General features: G+C 39.4%; 4 protein-coding genes across 21 annotated transcripts in view; 2 read left to right on the forward strand and 2 right to left on the reverse strand.

Annotated features, from left to right (window-relative positions):
- Positions 1-15,667, reverse strand: part of MRPL57 (mitochondrial ribosomal protein L57) — a 407,990-nt gene that overhangs the window by 238,231 nt on the left and 154,092 nt on the right. The window lies entirely within an intron of this gene.
- The window catches only part of SAP18 (Sin3A associated protein 18), a 556,924-nt gene that overhangs the window by 205,567 nt on the left and 335,690 nt on the right, over positions 1-15,667 (reverse strand). The gene's annotated exons all lie outside the window — the stretch shown is intronic.
- EEF1AKMT1 (EEF1A lysine methyltransferase 1) overlaps positions 1-15,667 on the forward strand; it is a 351,602-nt gene that overhangs the window by 156,056 nt on the left and 179,879 nt on the right. The gene's annotated exons all lie outside the window — the stretch shown is intronic.
- The window catches only part of XPO4 (exportin 4), a 113,676-nt gene that overhangs the window by 6,609 nt on the left and 91,400 nt on the right, over positions 1-15,667 (forward strand). For 2 of the 3 annotated variants that reach the window (XM_050766730.1, XM_050766728.1), the window contains exon 2: positions 13,541-13,646. In XM_050766730.1, coding sequence (XP_050622687.1) covers positions 13,541-13,646 — 106 coding nt within the window. Of the gene's footprint in view, positions 1-13,540; positions 13,647-15,667 lie in introns of those variants that run through there. The other variant, XM_050766729.1, reaches the window with a different exon arrangement.

A 15,667-nucleotide genomic window follows, 5' to 3' on the forward strand; every position in this document is an offset into this window, starting at 1 on the left:
GTAACCCTCAAGCTGAATCATGAAAGATAAATCGGAATTTTCTAGTTTGATAAGTGATATCCCAGATAGAGATATATATTTTGGGGAATATAGTTTGAGAAAGTATAGTTTGGGGAGATACAGTGAGTTAGAGGAATATTTGAGCATTTATATAGTAGATATTTCCTGAGCCCTTCAATGTATAAGGTACATTGCCTTTATTTTTTTGTAACCACAGTACACATGTCATAAAAATCAAAATTTTAATTAATTGAATCTACTTTTCTTATTTGAAAGATGCGTTATAGTAAGTATGCATTTTTGTTTATTTCGGCCCCGTCTTTTAGTACCTGCGGTGGCACTAGATATTAGAAAACTGACACTAACATAATTCTTTTTCTCAAAAAAGCTAATTAATAGGAAATTTATATTTCAAATTCAGTTCAATTAAATGTGTATTTGCAGTTGGACTTGTGTCAAACTAATTGGAACATAGCCAGTGATCCACAGAAGAAATGCGAAAAGACATTTGAAATCATCCATAGATGCCTAAAAGGCAGTTGTTAAAATTTAACAGCATTTTATTTTATTTTATTTTATTTATTTATTTATTTATTTATTTATTTTTTGAGACGGAGTCTCGCTCTGTCGCCCAGGCTGGAGTGCAGTGGCGCGATCTCGGCTCACTGCAAGCTCCACCTCCCGGGTTCATGCCATTCTCCTGCCTCAGCCTCCTGAGTAGCTGGGACTACAGGCGCCCGCCACCGCGCCCGGCTAATTTTTTGTATTTTTAGTAGAGACGGGGTTTCACCGTGGTCTCGATCTCCTGAGCTTGTGATCCACCCGCCTCGGCCTGCCAAAGTGCTGGGATTACAGGCGTGGGCCACCGCGCCCGGCGACAGCATTTTATTATTAAAACAATTGGATAAACTAGGGATTGAAGGGAATTCTCAGTATGATAACAAATAGTTATCTGAAACCATGTATTAAATGATGATATCCTCAGAAGTAAAACAGGAGTCCTAATATAACTGTTATTTAGCACCTTCTGGAGGGTCTGATACAGTAATATAAAAAATGGGAATAAGTGCAGATATTGAAAAGAAAAGCCAAAAAATGATTATTTGCAGGTGATATAACATTTCGGAAAAAAAGTTTAAGCAAAATAACTAAAAGACTGTTGGAACTACTAGTTCTTTGGAAAGATGACCAGATATAAGAAAAATAAATGAGTTGCAAGATTTCCTTTATATCAACAGTGATCAGCTTAAAATTGGAAAAAATATTCCATTCTATTAGAAATAAAAACTGTAGAAATAAATTATAGGGCACTGATAAGAAACATGCACCATTTTTGTGAAGAACATGATATAGCTTATTTGCAGAATATAAAAGATCTGAATAAAATGAAGGCTATGCTCCTTGATCTGAAAGGTCAGTACGGTTAAGGTGGCAGCATCTCCCTCATTAATCTGTAAATTGAATATAATGTCAATCAAAATCTCTCTTTCCTCCTTACCCTTTTCAGAGATAGGAGAAAAATTAATTGATTAGAAAATATATCTGGAAGTCTATGAAGGATTTGGGGACTTGATGTAGCAACTGTTACAATGTATTCAGAAACTGCAGTAATTGAAACCTAGCATTGGCATAGGAAAAGAATAGAAAGTTAGAATAGTCTAGAAGCAGAACTAAGAATAAAATGGTATTTTACTTTGTAAAGGTATAGGGAAGTATGCTACAAGTTTTCGATACAAGAGCCTTAAATATATAGCTGACCCCCAGCTATTTCACTTCTGGCCATTTATTCAGTTTATGGAAATACTTGCTTATACACAAAGAATGTTTACCGTAGTGTACTTTGCTGTAGTGAAGATTGAAACAGCATAAATGTCCAGTTATACCAAATTGATTTAATATACTGGTATTCTGTATAATGGAATTTTATGGAACTCTTAAAAAATACATATATCTAAAATGTGATAGTTTTTTTTTTAATGGGAAGATCTGAATGAACATGGAAAGATACTCAAAATAGATGAAAAATTGCAGAACAGAATATATGATCCCATTTCTGTTTTCTAGAAAAAGTTCTATGTATATTTTTTATATGCGTAGCAACAGAAATGGAAGGCATATACTAAACTTCTTTTTTTTTTTTTTTTGAGACAGAGTCTTGCTCTGTCGCCCGGACTGGAGTGCAATGGTGCGATCTTGGCTCACTGCATCCTCTGCCTCTCAGGTTCAAGCGATTCTCCTGCCTCAGCCTCCTGAGTAGCTGGGATTACAGGCGTGCACCATCACACCCAGCAATTTTTTGTATTTGTAGTAGAGACACGGTTTCACCATGTTGGCCAGGCTGGTTTCGAACTCCTGACCACAGCTGATCTGCCAGCCTCGGCCTCCCAAAGTGCTGGGATTACAGGTGAGAGCCACTGTGCCTGGCCTATACTAAACTTCTAAGAATGGCTACATAGGGAATGAGATTGCAGATGGAAGAAGCGCTTAATATAGTTTTAATATAGTTTGAATTTTTTATAATATAAAACTTTAGACCATAAATTAATACTCCATTTTAGTAAATTTGTTGCATGCGTTTCTATTTTATTTTCTTTTCTTTGAGATGGAGTCTCAATCTGTTGCCCAGGCTGGAGTGCAGTGGTGTGATCTCAGCTCCCTGCAACCCCTGCCTCCCGGGTTCAAGCGATTATCCTGCTTCAGCCTCTAGAGTAGCTGGGACTGCAGGTGGCATGCCACCATGCCTGGCTAATTTTTGTAGTTTTAGTAGAGACAGCATTTTGCTATGTTGACCAGGCTGTTCTCAAACTCCTGACCTCAGGTGATCCGCTTGCCTCGGCCTCCCAAGGTGCTGGGATTACAGGTGTGAGATAACACACCCAGCCTGAATGTTGCATGTGTTTTTAAAAAAAAAAATCTACTTTTTTTTTTTTTTGAGATGAAGTTTTGCTCTTGTTGCCCAGGCTGGAGTACATTGGCGCCATCTTGGCTCACTGCAACCTATGCCTCCTGGATTCAAGTGATTCTCCTGCCTTAGCCTCCCCAGTAGGTGGGATTTATAGACTCCCGCTGTGATGCCTGGCTAATTTTTTGTATTTTAGTAGAGACAGGGTTTCACTGTGTTGCCCAGGCTGGTCTTAAACTCCTGAGTTCAGGCAATCCGCCGGCCTTGGCCTCCCAAAGTGCTAGGATTACAGACGTGAGCCACCACACCTGGCCCAAGACCCCACCTTTTTTAAAAAAATAGACAAATAATAACCGCTACCTCAGGGAGTTAGTGCAAAGATTAAATTATTTAACATACATTGAAAGAAAAGTGTTCAGTGCCTGGGATATAGTAAGTGCTCTGTAAATGTTAGCTGCTATTTTGTACTTTAATGTATCAAATAACATGGCATCAAATCAGGATAACCTTATAGTAAGCAGTTGATAAATACATGTTGAGTTAATTAGATTTCTTCTAGAGTAGCGCTAGCTGATAGAACTTCCTGTGCTGATGGAAGCGTTCTTTATCTGCTCTCTCCAATATGGTAGCCCCTAACCACATGTGTCTTGAGCTCTTGTAACGTGGCTAGTGTAAGGGAGCCACTGTGGTAGTGGCTACTGTGTTAGACACCACAAGTCTAGAGTGTGGCTGTTTGCGTTATTTATTTATTTATTTATTTATTTATTTTATTGAGACAGAGTTTTGCTCTCGTTGCCCGGGCTGGAGTGCAATGGTGCGATCTTGGCTCACTGCAACCTCTGCCTCCCGGATTCAAGCGATTCTCCTGCCTCACCCTTCCGAGTAGCAGGGATTACAGGAATGCACCACCACACCTGGCTAATTTTGTGTTTTTAATAGAGATGGGGTTTCCCTATGTTGGTCAGGTCAGGCCGGTCTCACACTCCCGACCTCAGGTGATCGGCCCAGCTTGGCCTCCCAAAGTGCTGGGATTACAGGCATGAGCCAATGCTCATGGCCTGCTCTTTATTTATTTATTTATTTATTTATTTATTTTGAGACAGGGTCTCATTCTGTTGCCCAGACTGGAGCGCAGTGGCGCAATCTCGGCTCACGCCATCCTCTGCCTCCCAGGCTCAAGTCCTCTGAGTAGCTGGGGGTACAGGCACACACCACCATACCCGGCTAATTTTTGTATTTTGGTAGAGACAGAGTTTTGCCATGTTATCCAGGCTGGTCTTGAACTCCTGAGCTCAAGCAGTCTGCCTGCCTCAGCCTCTCTAAGCACTGGGATTACAAGCATGAGCCACTGTGCCTGGCCATGCTCTTTGCATATTTCTTCTGATTTGTAAACACTGGTTTCACATTTCTTTATTTCTTTTTCTTTTTAGACAGAGTCTTGCTGTCTTGCCCAGGCTGGAGTACAGTGGCACAATATCAACCCACTGCAACCTCCACCTGCTAGGCTCAAGCAATCCTCCCACCTCAGCTGCCCAGGTAGCTGGGACTGTAAGCATGGGCCACCATGCCCAGCTAATTTTTGCATTTTTTGTAGAGACAAGGTTTGTCTGTGTTGCCCAGGCTGGTCTCGAACCCTTGGGCTCAAGCGATCCTCCCACCTCAGCCTCTCCAAAGTGCTGGGATGACAGGCATGAGCCACCAGGCCCAGCCCCAGATTTCACATTTCAAATAATTCTTATAGGTTCTAACTCATTATTTCTGGTTGTTGCATTCCCACTGTCAAAATGAAATACTGATTTTAGATATTAAATGCATCCTTAACAGGTTCTATCTTCTTATTACTTCTGGTTCTTTTTCTTACTCTCATAATGCTTTTGAAAACACTGGTGGCATACAATATTGATGAAGAGAAGATGAACATTCTTTGTTTTGTAGTTACAAATCATTTTCATTTTTAGATTTATAAATGGCAATTAGAGTGATCAAAACAGTTTTTCATTAACTTTATGTATACACCTACCTTTAGCATTTGCCCACTTATGAACTGTATCAAGCATTTTTTACACACAAATCATAAAAGATGAAAGAATGATATCACATGTCCTTTCAGCAGAAACAGATTGTTTTGGGTTCTTGTCACAGAATATTGGGTAATGATGTAATTCTCGTGTAATGACTGTCTGAATGAGATTACCACATTTTTTTCCTTGGGAGTATGTTTGTTCATTGATTGTTGAGTTGGAGAAAATTCATTTAGGGCCAGAGTTCTCAACCTTGCCATTATTAGCATTTCGGGTGGATACTTTTTGTTGCTGAGGGCTGGTTTGTGCATTGTAGGATGTTTAGCAGTGTCCCTACCCTCTGTCCACTAGTTGCCATTAGTGCTCCCCAGTTGTGGCAACCAGAAATGTTTCCAGACACTGCCAGATGTCCCTTGAGGGACAAAATTACCTAAATTAAGAACCACTGATATAACACATCATCTGAAGACTCAAGGTCTGAGATGACACTTATGTGATCCATTTTACCATGATTGACACAGTCTAGAGCAGTTCAGTCTGTAAAAACTGTATGCAGTAATAGGAATATTCTGTATCTGTGTTTTGCAATGTGACAATTACTAGCCATGCACACACGGCACTTGAAATATCCCTAGTATATCTGAGGAGCTAAAATTGTAATTAACTTAAATTTAAACGTCTCCTGTCTAGTGGCTACTGCATTGAACAACACAGAAAGACTGTCTTTTTGCCGGGTGCAGTGGCTCATCATGCCTGTAATCCCAGCACTTTGGGAGGCCAAGGTGGGTGGATCACTTGAGGTCAGGAGTTGGAGACCAGCCTGACCAACATGGTGAAATCTCATCTCTACTAAAAATAACAACAACAACAACAAAAAATTAACTGGGAACTGGGCATGGTGGTGCACACCTGTGACCCCACGTACTTGGGAGGCTGAGGCAGGAGAATCGCTTGAACCCGGGAGGTGGAGGTTGCAGCGAGCTGAGATCACACCATTGCACTCCAGCTTGGGCAACAAGAGTGAAACTCTGTCTCAAAAAAAAAAAAAAGTGTCTTTTTGCCTTCATCTTCTGACTTATCTCATAATTGTGAATGTGAAATGTCTTTTGTCAGTTTTCTTCTCTTTGTCATTATGGTTGGGAAATGAAAAATTTCTAATTCTCAACAGTATTCAATGAAACCTTTCACAAAAGACCACCAGGCTGGGTGCAGTGGCTCATGCTTGTAATCACAGCACTTTGAGAGGCCGAGGCAAGCAGATCATTTGAGCCCAGGAGTTTGAGACTAGAGTGGGCAACAAGGTGAAACTCTGTCTCTACAAAAAATTAAAAAAAAAATTATCCATGTGTGGAGGCCTGCACCTGTAGTCTCATCTACTCAGGAGGCTGAGGTGGGAGCATCCATCGAGTCTGGGAGCTCAGAGTTGCAGTGAGCTATGATCACAGCACTGCACTCCATCCAGCCTGGGTGACAGAGCAAGACCCTGCCACAAACCAAACCAAACCAAACCAAACCAAAACAAAACACCCTCCAGGTTTCTTTTATACCTTCTCAAAAGATCATGCTATATACTTGGGGCAATGTAATAAAAAAAATTGAGGGTAATGTAATAGGGTTGATTTATTTAGTTATTGCCTCTCTTTTCTAGATCATTTCATCATTCATTTTCTTCTTATTTTAGTCTTCTCTTTTTTTTTTTTTTTTGAGATGGAGTTTTGCTCTTGTCGCCCAGATTGGAGTACAGTGGCACGATCTCGGCTCACTGCAACCTCTGCCTCCCGGGTTCAAGCGATTCTCCTGCCTCAGTCTCCCAAGTAGCTGGGACTACAGGCATGAGCCACCATGCCTGGCTAATTTTTCTATTTTTAGTAGAGATGGGGTTTTGCCATGTTGACCAGACTGGTCTTGATCTGACCTCAAGTGATTCACCTGCCTCAGCCTCCCAATGTGCTGGGATTATAGGCATGAGCCACTGAGCCTGACCTCTTTTTTTTTTTTTCCTTTTTCTTTTCTTTTTTGAGATGGAGTCTGACTCTGTCACCCAGGCTGGAGTGCCGTGGTATGATCTTGGCTCACTGCAACCTCCACTTCCCAAATTCGAGTGATTCACCTGCCTCCGCCTCCGGAGTAGCTGGGACTATGGGACTACAGGCATGCACCACCATGCCTGGCTAATTTTTATATTTTGAGTAGAGATGAGCTTTCACCATGTTGGCCAGGCTCGAACTCCTGATTTCAAGCGATCCACCAGCCTCAGCCTCCCAAAGTGCTTGGATTACAGGCATGAGCCACTGTGCTCGGCTTTATTTATTTTCTAATGTTAACTCTGTTTTGCATTTCTGGGATACCTAACTTGGTCACAGTGTATATTATTATCATCATTATTATTTTTAACATCCATTGTTGGATTTGGTTTATGAAATATCTTTTTATTAATATTTTTAATTGACTCATAATTGTATACATTTGCAGGTACAGTGTAATGTTTTAATATATATATACAATGTGGGATGATTAAGTCAAGTTAGTTAACATATCCATCACCTCCCTTATGTGAAATATCTTAAGATTTCTTCTGTGTTCATGAGTAGGATTGACCTATAAATTTCTTTTCCTCCACTGTCCTCATCTGGTGTTGGTATTGGCGTATTTATGATGATATGCTGTGCTCCTAAAATGGCCTGAAGAGTGTTTCCTCTTTTGTAGTCCCTTGAAGAAATCTGTATAGGATTGGAATTGCTGTATTTATCACCATAAATTTGTTTGCTATCCTTTTTTTTTTTTTTTTTTGAGACGGAGTTTCGCTCTTGTTGCCCAGGCTGGAATGCAATGGCGTGATCTCAGCTCACTGCAGCCTCCACCGGGTTCAAGCAATTTGCCTCAGCCTCGCGAGTAACTAGGATTACAGGCATGCACCACCACACCTGGCTAATTTGTATTCTTAGTAGAGACAGGGTTTCTCCATGTTGGTCACGCTGGTCTCGAACTCCCGACCTCAGGTGATATGCTCACCCCGGCCTCCCAAAGTGCTGGGATTACAGGCATGAGCCACCGCACCCGGCCCTGTTTGGTATCCTTTTAATGTCTTTTTATTTTCCGAGGCATGTGTAGTTGCTTTCTCTTTTAATTCTTGCTTGTTTATATATTTGTGCTTTTCCTTTCCAATTTGATTAGTTATTCTAAATAAAGAACTTTTGGCTTTTTTGTTTATTGTAAACGATAGTTTTATTTTGTTTTGTTTTGAGACAGTCTTGTTCTGTTGCCCAGGCTGGAGTGCAGTAACACGATCTCTGCAGTGGCTCACTGTACCTACCGCATCTTGGGTTCAAGTGATTCTCCTGCCTCAGCTTCCCAAGTAGCTGGGATTACAGGCGCACGCCACCACACCCACCTAATTTTTGTATTTTTAGTAGAGATGGAGTTTCTCCATGTTGGCTAGGCTGGTCTCAAAACTCCTGACCTCGTGATCTGCCTGCCTCGGCCTCCCAAAGTGCTGGGATTACAGGCGTGAGCCACGGCACCCGGCCTGGCCTATACGTTTTCTGATTTCCATTATGATTTCTTTTTTCATCCTTGAATTTTTCTAGTTTTTGTTATTGTTATGTTAAGTCAATTTCTTACTTAATTGCTCTTGGTCAGAGAATGTCACGTACATACCTGTTATTTAAAATTTGTTTGGATATGCCTTACAGCCTAGTGCGTTGTCAGTTTTTGTTCAGTGTGCGTTTGAAAAGAATGTGATACTCACTTAAAGGGCAATGTATTTATGCTATTAAATCAAATTTGTTAGATTCTTTTGTCTTCCTAAGCTAACAGTTACTGAGAGTTACATGTTAATCTTCCACTCTAGTGGAATTGTTGGTAGTTCTGTTTGTTTTGTTTTATGCGTATAAATGGTATTACATGCCATTGTAGTTGACCCTTTTATAATTATGAGATGGCCCAGCATCTTTTAGTAATATTTTGCCCTAAATTCTGTTTTTCTCTGATAGCTACATCAACTTCATTAACTTTATTTTGATTAGATTTTTTTTCTACTTTTGTAAACTTATGTTTTCACTTTTATTTTAAAAATTGTTTTGTAGAGACAAGGACTTGCTTTGTTAACCAGGCTGGTCTAGAACTCTTGACCTCAAGTGATCTTCCCACCTTGGCCTCCCAAAGTGTTGGGATCACAGGCATGCGCCATCGCACAAGGACTTTTTCCATCTTTGTGCTTTCAGCCTTTCCATGTCCTTGAGTTTTATATGCATTTCTTATAAACAGAATAATTTTGGATTTTCTTTTTTATCCAGTCTGTCAATCTTAGTTTTTTATGTAGAGCATTTAGTTTTATTACATTTACTTGTCATTACTGATAAACTATAATTTATTTTTGTTATCTTATTGTGTGTGCATGTGATTTTTTCTTTCTTGCCTTCTTCAAGGGTTTGACAATCTTGTTTCTCATTCCATAGTTTGTTGTCGTAAACTATGTTCTTAGTTTTAATATCTTAGTGCTCACAGTAAACATTTTAACATGCATGTTCAATTTAGTCCAAAGACAACATGTATATTCTGTCCTAGTCAGAATAGTACAAAGACTAGCTTAAAAATACCTCTCTCCTGGCTGGGCCTGGTGACTCACACCTGTAGTCCCAGCACTTTGGGAGGCCAAGGCAGGCAGATCAGCTGAGGTTTGGAGTTCGAGACCAGCCTGACCAACACGGAGAAACCCTGTCTCTACTAAAAATACAAAAGTCAGCCGGGCGTGGTGGTGTGTGCCTGTAATCCCAGCTACTCAGGAGGCTGAGGCAGGAGAATCGCTTGAATCCAGGAGGTGGAGGTTGCGGTGAGTGGAGATCACGCCATTGCACTCCATCCTGGGCAACAAGAGCAAAACTCCATCTCAAAAACAAAAACAAAAGAAAGGGCAGGGGCAGCAAATAAAGGCTTGTAGTCCATTATGCAAGTTGGGTGATAGAGATGGACAAGCAGTGTGTTATGTGAGGTGGAACAGAGATGTTAGTTGTGCTTGGACAACTGGGGAAAGGTGAGTGGAGGCTAATGAAGGAAGGAAAGACGGAAGCAGAGTTTTGAAGGGTAACTTAAGATTTTTGAAGGGTAAGGTTTGACAGTGGGGAGTTTTATGGGTCAGTACCACCTGGAGAACTTTGAGGGAAAAATGTGTAGTTTTGGTTTTGACTCCCAGCCTGTAGAATCCTTTGGGGTTGGAAATCTACTTGCCAGTTTTAGATGATTTCTAGGACTGTCTGATGCAGATAGCTTGCCATTTGGAAACCATTGCCAAGTAGATTTCAAGAAGGAATTTAAAATTTTGGTTGTAGAAAACTAAAGTGACTACCATCCTGCCGTTTAATATATTGATTTGATAATTTTATTGTTTGTATGATAATATTTAACCAAGTGATTAATATAAACCAACGTTTAGATTATAGTTTACTATTTCTAAAATCTGACATAAATAGAATATCATCTTTATTATATTAATATATTCAGACCTGTTCTTTCTAGTAGATTAAGTATATGTGGCTGTGAGGATATCTTTTAGATTAGACAGTTTTTTCTTTGTAGAATAACTAGCATATTGATTTGCACAATTATGCATGTGTTGTGCTTTTCAAGGAAGATAGGAAAGAATGTATGATTCAGAAATTGCTTGAGGAACTCATGGATTTGTATTTGTAGCAGTATAACATGGGTAGTAGTGTTCATGCCATATACACAGGGTCAATAATGTCAGCAGACTTTGGGATTTTGTAATCCAGAATCCTGGGATTACAGGCATAAGCCTTGGTGCCTACCCTCTGCAAAAATTTAAACATTAGCCCTGTATGGTGGCATGCCCCTGTAGTCCCAGTTACAGGAGCGGCAAAGGCGGGAGGATCCCTTGAGCCCAAGAGTTCGAGGTTACCATAAACTGTGATCATGCCACTGCACTCCGGCCTGGGTGACAGAGTGACACCCCGTTTTAAAAAACAAAACAAAAAAGACTGGGCACGGTGGCTCACGCCTGTAATCCCAGCACTTTGGGAGGCCAAGGCGGAGGTTGCAGTGAGCTAGATCATGCCACTGCATTCCAGCATGGGCAACAGAGAGACTCCATCTCAGAAAAACAAAACAAAACAAAGCAATAAAACAAAAACCCCACAGACTCATCTTATTGAACTAGAGAAGGTGGTGGGAATAAAAAATTTGAAAATTAGCCAGGCATGATGGCTTACACCGGTAATCCCAGTGCTTTGGGAGGTCAAGGCAGGCATATCACTGAGGGGCAGGAGTTGGAGGCCAGCCTGGGCAGAACAGTGAGACCCCATCTCTACAAAAAATACAAAAATTAGCTCGACTTGGCGCGTGCCTGTAGTCCCAGCTGCTGAGGAGGCTGAGGCAGGAGGATTACTTGAGCCCTGGATGTTGAGGCTGCGGTGAGCTGTGATCATGCTACTGTACTCCAGTCTGGGCAACAGAGAGAGGCTGTCTTAAAAACAGACAGAAAACCCAAAAAGCAAACAAACAAAATAATTTGAAAATGGAAAGACGAAAATACTTCTAGAATATCGTTCGCTGTTCACAGTTTTTTTTTTTTTTTTTTTTTTTTGAGACAAGGTCTTACTCTGTCACCTAGGCTCTAGTGCAGTGGTGCAATCTTGACTCGCTGCAACCTCTGCCTCCTGGATTCAAGCGATTATCTTGCCTCAGCCTCTCTAGTAGCTGGGATTACAGGCTCCTGCCACCGAGCCCAACTCATTTTTGTATTTTTAGTAGAGATGGTTTCACCACGTTGGCCAGGCAGGTGATCCACCCGCCTCGACCTCCCAAAGTGTTGGGATTACAGGCGTGAGCCACCGCACCCAGCCCTCACAGTTTTATTAGTAATTTTTTTTTTTTTTTTAATTGAGGTGGAGTCTGGCTCTGTTGTCCAGGCTGGAGTGCAGCAGCGGGATCTCAGCTCACTGCAACCTCTGCCACCTGGGTTCAAGCGATTCTCGTGCCTCACCCTCCTGAGTAGCTGGGATTTACAGGCGTGCACCACCATGCCCAGCTAATTTTTTTGTATTTTTAGTAGAGACAAGGTTTCACCATGTTGACCAGGCTGGTCTTGAACTCCTGACCTCAGGTGATCTGTACTCTTTGGCCTTCCAAAGTGCTGGAATTACAGGTGTGAGCCGCCACACCCAAAATTCTTTTCAAAAAAGTGTTGAAGAATTTAACATAATTTTTTTTTTTTGAGACAGAGTTTCACTCCTTCACCCAGGCTAGAGTGCAGTGGTGCCATATCAGCTCACTGCAACCTCCGCCTCCCAGGTTCAAGTGATTCTCATGCTTCCACCTCCGAGTAGCTGGGAGGTGTGCACCACCACACCCGGCTAATATTTTTGTGGTTTTAGTAGAGACTGGGTTTCACCATGTTGCCCAGCTGGTCTCAAATTCCTGATCTCAAGTTATCCTCCTGCCTTGGTCTCCCAAAGTGCTGGCATTACAGGCATGAGCCACAGGGAACAGCCAACACAATTCTTTAATGGAAATATTTTCAGTTTTATCTGGAGAACTGTAGAGGGTGCTATATGATTAGGAATAGTAGTCTGAACTGGCTTTGGCTAATTGTAAGAGTTCTCTGAAGCCAGAGATTCACAGTAGTTAATTTTTCCTGGGTGAACAACTTTTTAAAAATTATTTTGACTGAAGTTAGAGTGAGTAATGTTGCATAATTGATATAATTTATAATGAGTGTTGATCTAATATAATTGATTGTAACATTTTTCATCATCTAGATTATTTAATTGAAATTATGACTTGCCCTCTTTATATAATGGTTTGAATAATACAGGTTTATTTTCCTGCCATCTACCTCCAGCCGCCTTTCCCAAATTAAGTATTTGTAAGTCTTAATAGGTTAAAAGTTAACCAAACCCCATGTAACAGGAATGTACATTTTAGGTAGATCTGACTCAAAAGATTATTGTCTTTAGAAGAACGATTGTTACACCAAAATGGTATTTAAAAACTTGGGCAGACTTTAGAAATTGTTTTTGTTAAGAGAGAAGTCTGGATTTTGGGTGATTAATTTATTATTCAGAAATACATTTCATAAATTCCAAACTTTAACTGTTCCCAAATTTTTCTGGTTTAATAGTGATTTTAGAAAATTTGAGGTGGAACTGTTTGATCCTGTGTCTTAAAGGATTGCTTTTGGAAATTGATTTTTAGTAACTTGGATTCAATTTCCCCAGTACTGAATAATTTTGAAATTATTTGAACTAGGTCAAGTTAGTCCAAGTGGTATATTTTGGAATAAAAAGTGGTAATAAGTCAGCTAAATGTTAAAACCCCCAAAAATGTTAGATAAGTATCTGTTTTTCTAAAATGCAGGTTTTTAAAAAACCTTTAAAGAATTCTGACTCAAACCTTGCCAGGAATTTTTTTCCTTTTTTCTGAAACCATGTTTTCGACATTTATTATCAAGTTTTATACTGTAATTCCTTAAAAAGTTAAGCAAGAATTTGTCTCTCTTGCCACTTAAAAGTGAAAGCATTTTCTGTTCTTGTGGGTAAAAATATGGTATTGTTTAAGCTTTGTCATTAAATAAATGTATCTGTTCTTGTTTTTAACTCTCAAGGCACCACCTTCCATGGTCAATAATGAACAACGCCAGCATGCAGAGCACATATTCTTATCATTTAGGAAATCAAAATCACCATTTGCAGTTTGCAAGCATATTTTGGGTAAGTATTCACTTAAAAAATATAAAGTATTTTGGCATAATCAGATCTGGGTTTGCAGTCTTAAACATTAACTATTTTAAATCCCTTTTTAAAAACCAGGTTTGTATAGTTACAATTTTTAAAATTAATAATCATTCTCCTGGAGTAGCTTTAAAGATATTCTGTAAAGCCAGACGGGAAACTTTGTTTTTACTTTGGATTTTTTTCCCCCTAGATATAGCGTTCCCCAATTTGTTTTATTATTGACCATAACATGAAGGCTGTTAATAGCAGAGAGAAAAATTTAGTATTTTTTCAGTTTTCAAATATAATTTATTACAGGATATGTACTATAATATCTTTTAGCCCAGTGTTAGTTTTAAAATTAAGATTGTTTTTGGAGATGTCTACATTTTCTTTTAGCTGTTTTCCATAGTTTTTTTTTTTTTTTTTTTTTTACCATTTAGTTTGTACTCAGCTTGCCTAACAAATATTAGTCATTTCTGGGTAGGGTGTCACTGTATGTACCCTAAAATAAAGCACCAATTTTTACTTTTGTCAAATATGTTTTATGAGTATCTTATATCTGACATGTACAGAAAAGATTTCTTCTAAAAGAATCACAAGAAATACAACTGTCTTATTCAAAGATGGCATTTTCTAAGAGTTATATATGATGTGCCATCTCTCTCTTAGATATTTTTCAGTAATAGTAAGAGAGACTTCATTGGTTATTGTTATTTTATAACCTGATTACTGCCGGCTGATTTTTTTTAGTGGGAGCCGTCTTTTGTAAGGCTCTAGAAAGCTACTTGAGTCATCTGTGACCATAATATTGGTCAGTCGAGTATTAAGAACTAAAACGTCTGACTTTTTCTTGTGCTTTTGGTAAAGGCTTATCGATAGCGACCAATAGGCTGTTTCCAGATTGAAGTAAACTACATTTAAAGTTATGTGTTAAAAATGCTTTCCATATAAGGGCTTATGAAGGAGAGTTGTTTGATTGTAGTGGAAAGAGTGCTGATGTAGCAACTATGACATCTAGGTACCAGTGGTGCACCTTGGGAAGTCACTTCACCGCCCTGCGCCTCTTTTGCATCTGCCTTATGGCCATAATGACACCATTTGCCTTGATGGATTTGCTCTCTTAAGTTGTTTTGTGAGGTGAAAATGTAATTACTTTTCATTATGTGAAAGCACTTTGTGAACAGTAAGGTAAATATCATGGCCATATACTTGATTTTAAACAGCTTTTAAAAAATATGATCGGCTTAAAAAATGCTGTGTTCTCTGCAAGGAACTAGCAGCAGTGGTGAAGGTGGCTCTGTCTCTGTCAGGGGTTAGGTCTTAGCAGAGGAACAGGTTCAACAACTACCTTTTAAATTCTCTCTGAAGCTGTTTTAATTAATTAACTTACTCATTTCAGTGGTCAGCTTTTATAGTGTCGATTCGTTTCTGGCACTAAGAAGATTTAACTTACACCTGTGGAGGCTATTTAACTCAGTGTTAAAGAAAGCAGAACTAAACAGCATAAAGAGTTTAAGGGAGCATTAACTCATCCTTACTGCCTTGAAATTGTTCAGCATTAATAGATTTAGAAAACCATTGTGTTAAACTATTAACCTAAAATAATTTGAGTCTGGTTTTCATGGCATATGCCTTAACGACATTGACCAGGATTCCATCAGTGTTTCATCTGACTTTGTATTAGAATTCAGTGTCATTCTACACTAGTTGGGAAATAGTTGATCTAACTTGTAAGTATTTTATTAGAGCATATTTGTTTATACCATTCTTTCCTTTTTAGAATATGTGTATTTTATGAAGTACTGTTGCTTTGTTATGATTGAGCTTGTTTTGGAATACTTTTGTTTTCCTGATAAAATTTTCTAAAGAGTAGTATTGCTAGTTCCGGCCATGCTTTTAAAATCAGTTTGGGTTTTGAGACGTTGACTGTTTAAAAGGTGGAGTGCATGTATTACAAGCATAATCATTAATGTACTGCAAAGCCCTGTGTTACATTAATGTTTACATCTAAACTT

Source organism: Macaca thibetana, chromosome 17 (assembly GCF_024542745.1).
Source record: "Macaca thibetana thibetana isolate TM-01 chromosome 17, ASM2454274v1, whole genome shotgun sequence".
NCBI lineage: Eukaryota > Metazoa > Chordata > Mammalia > Primates > Cercopithecidae > Macaca > Macaca thibetana.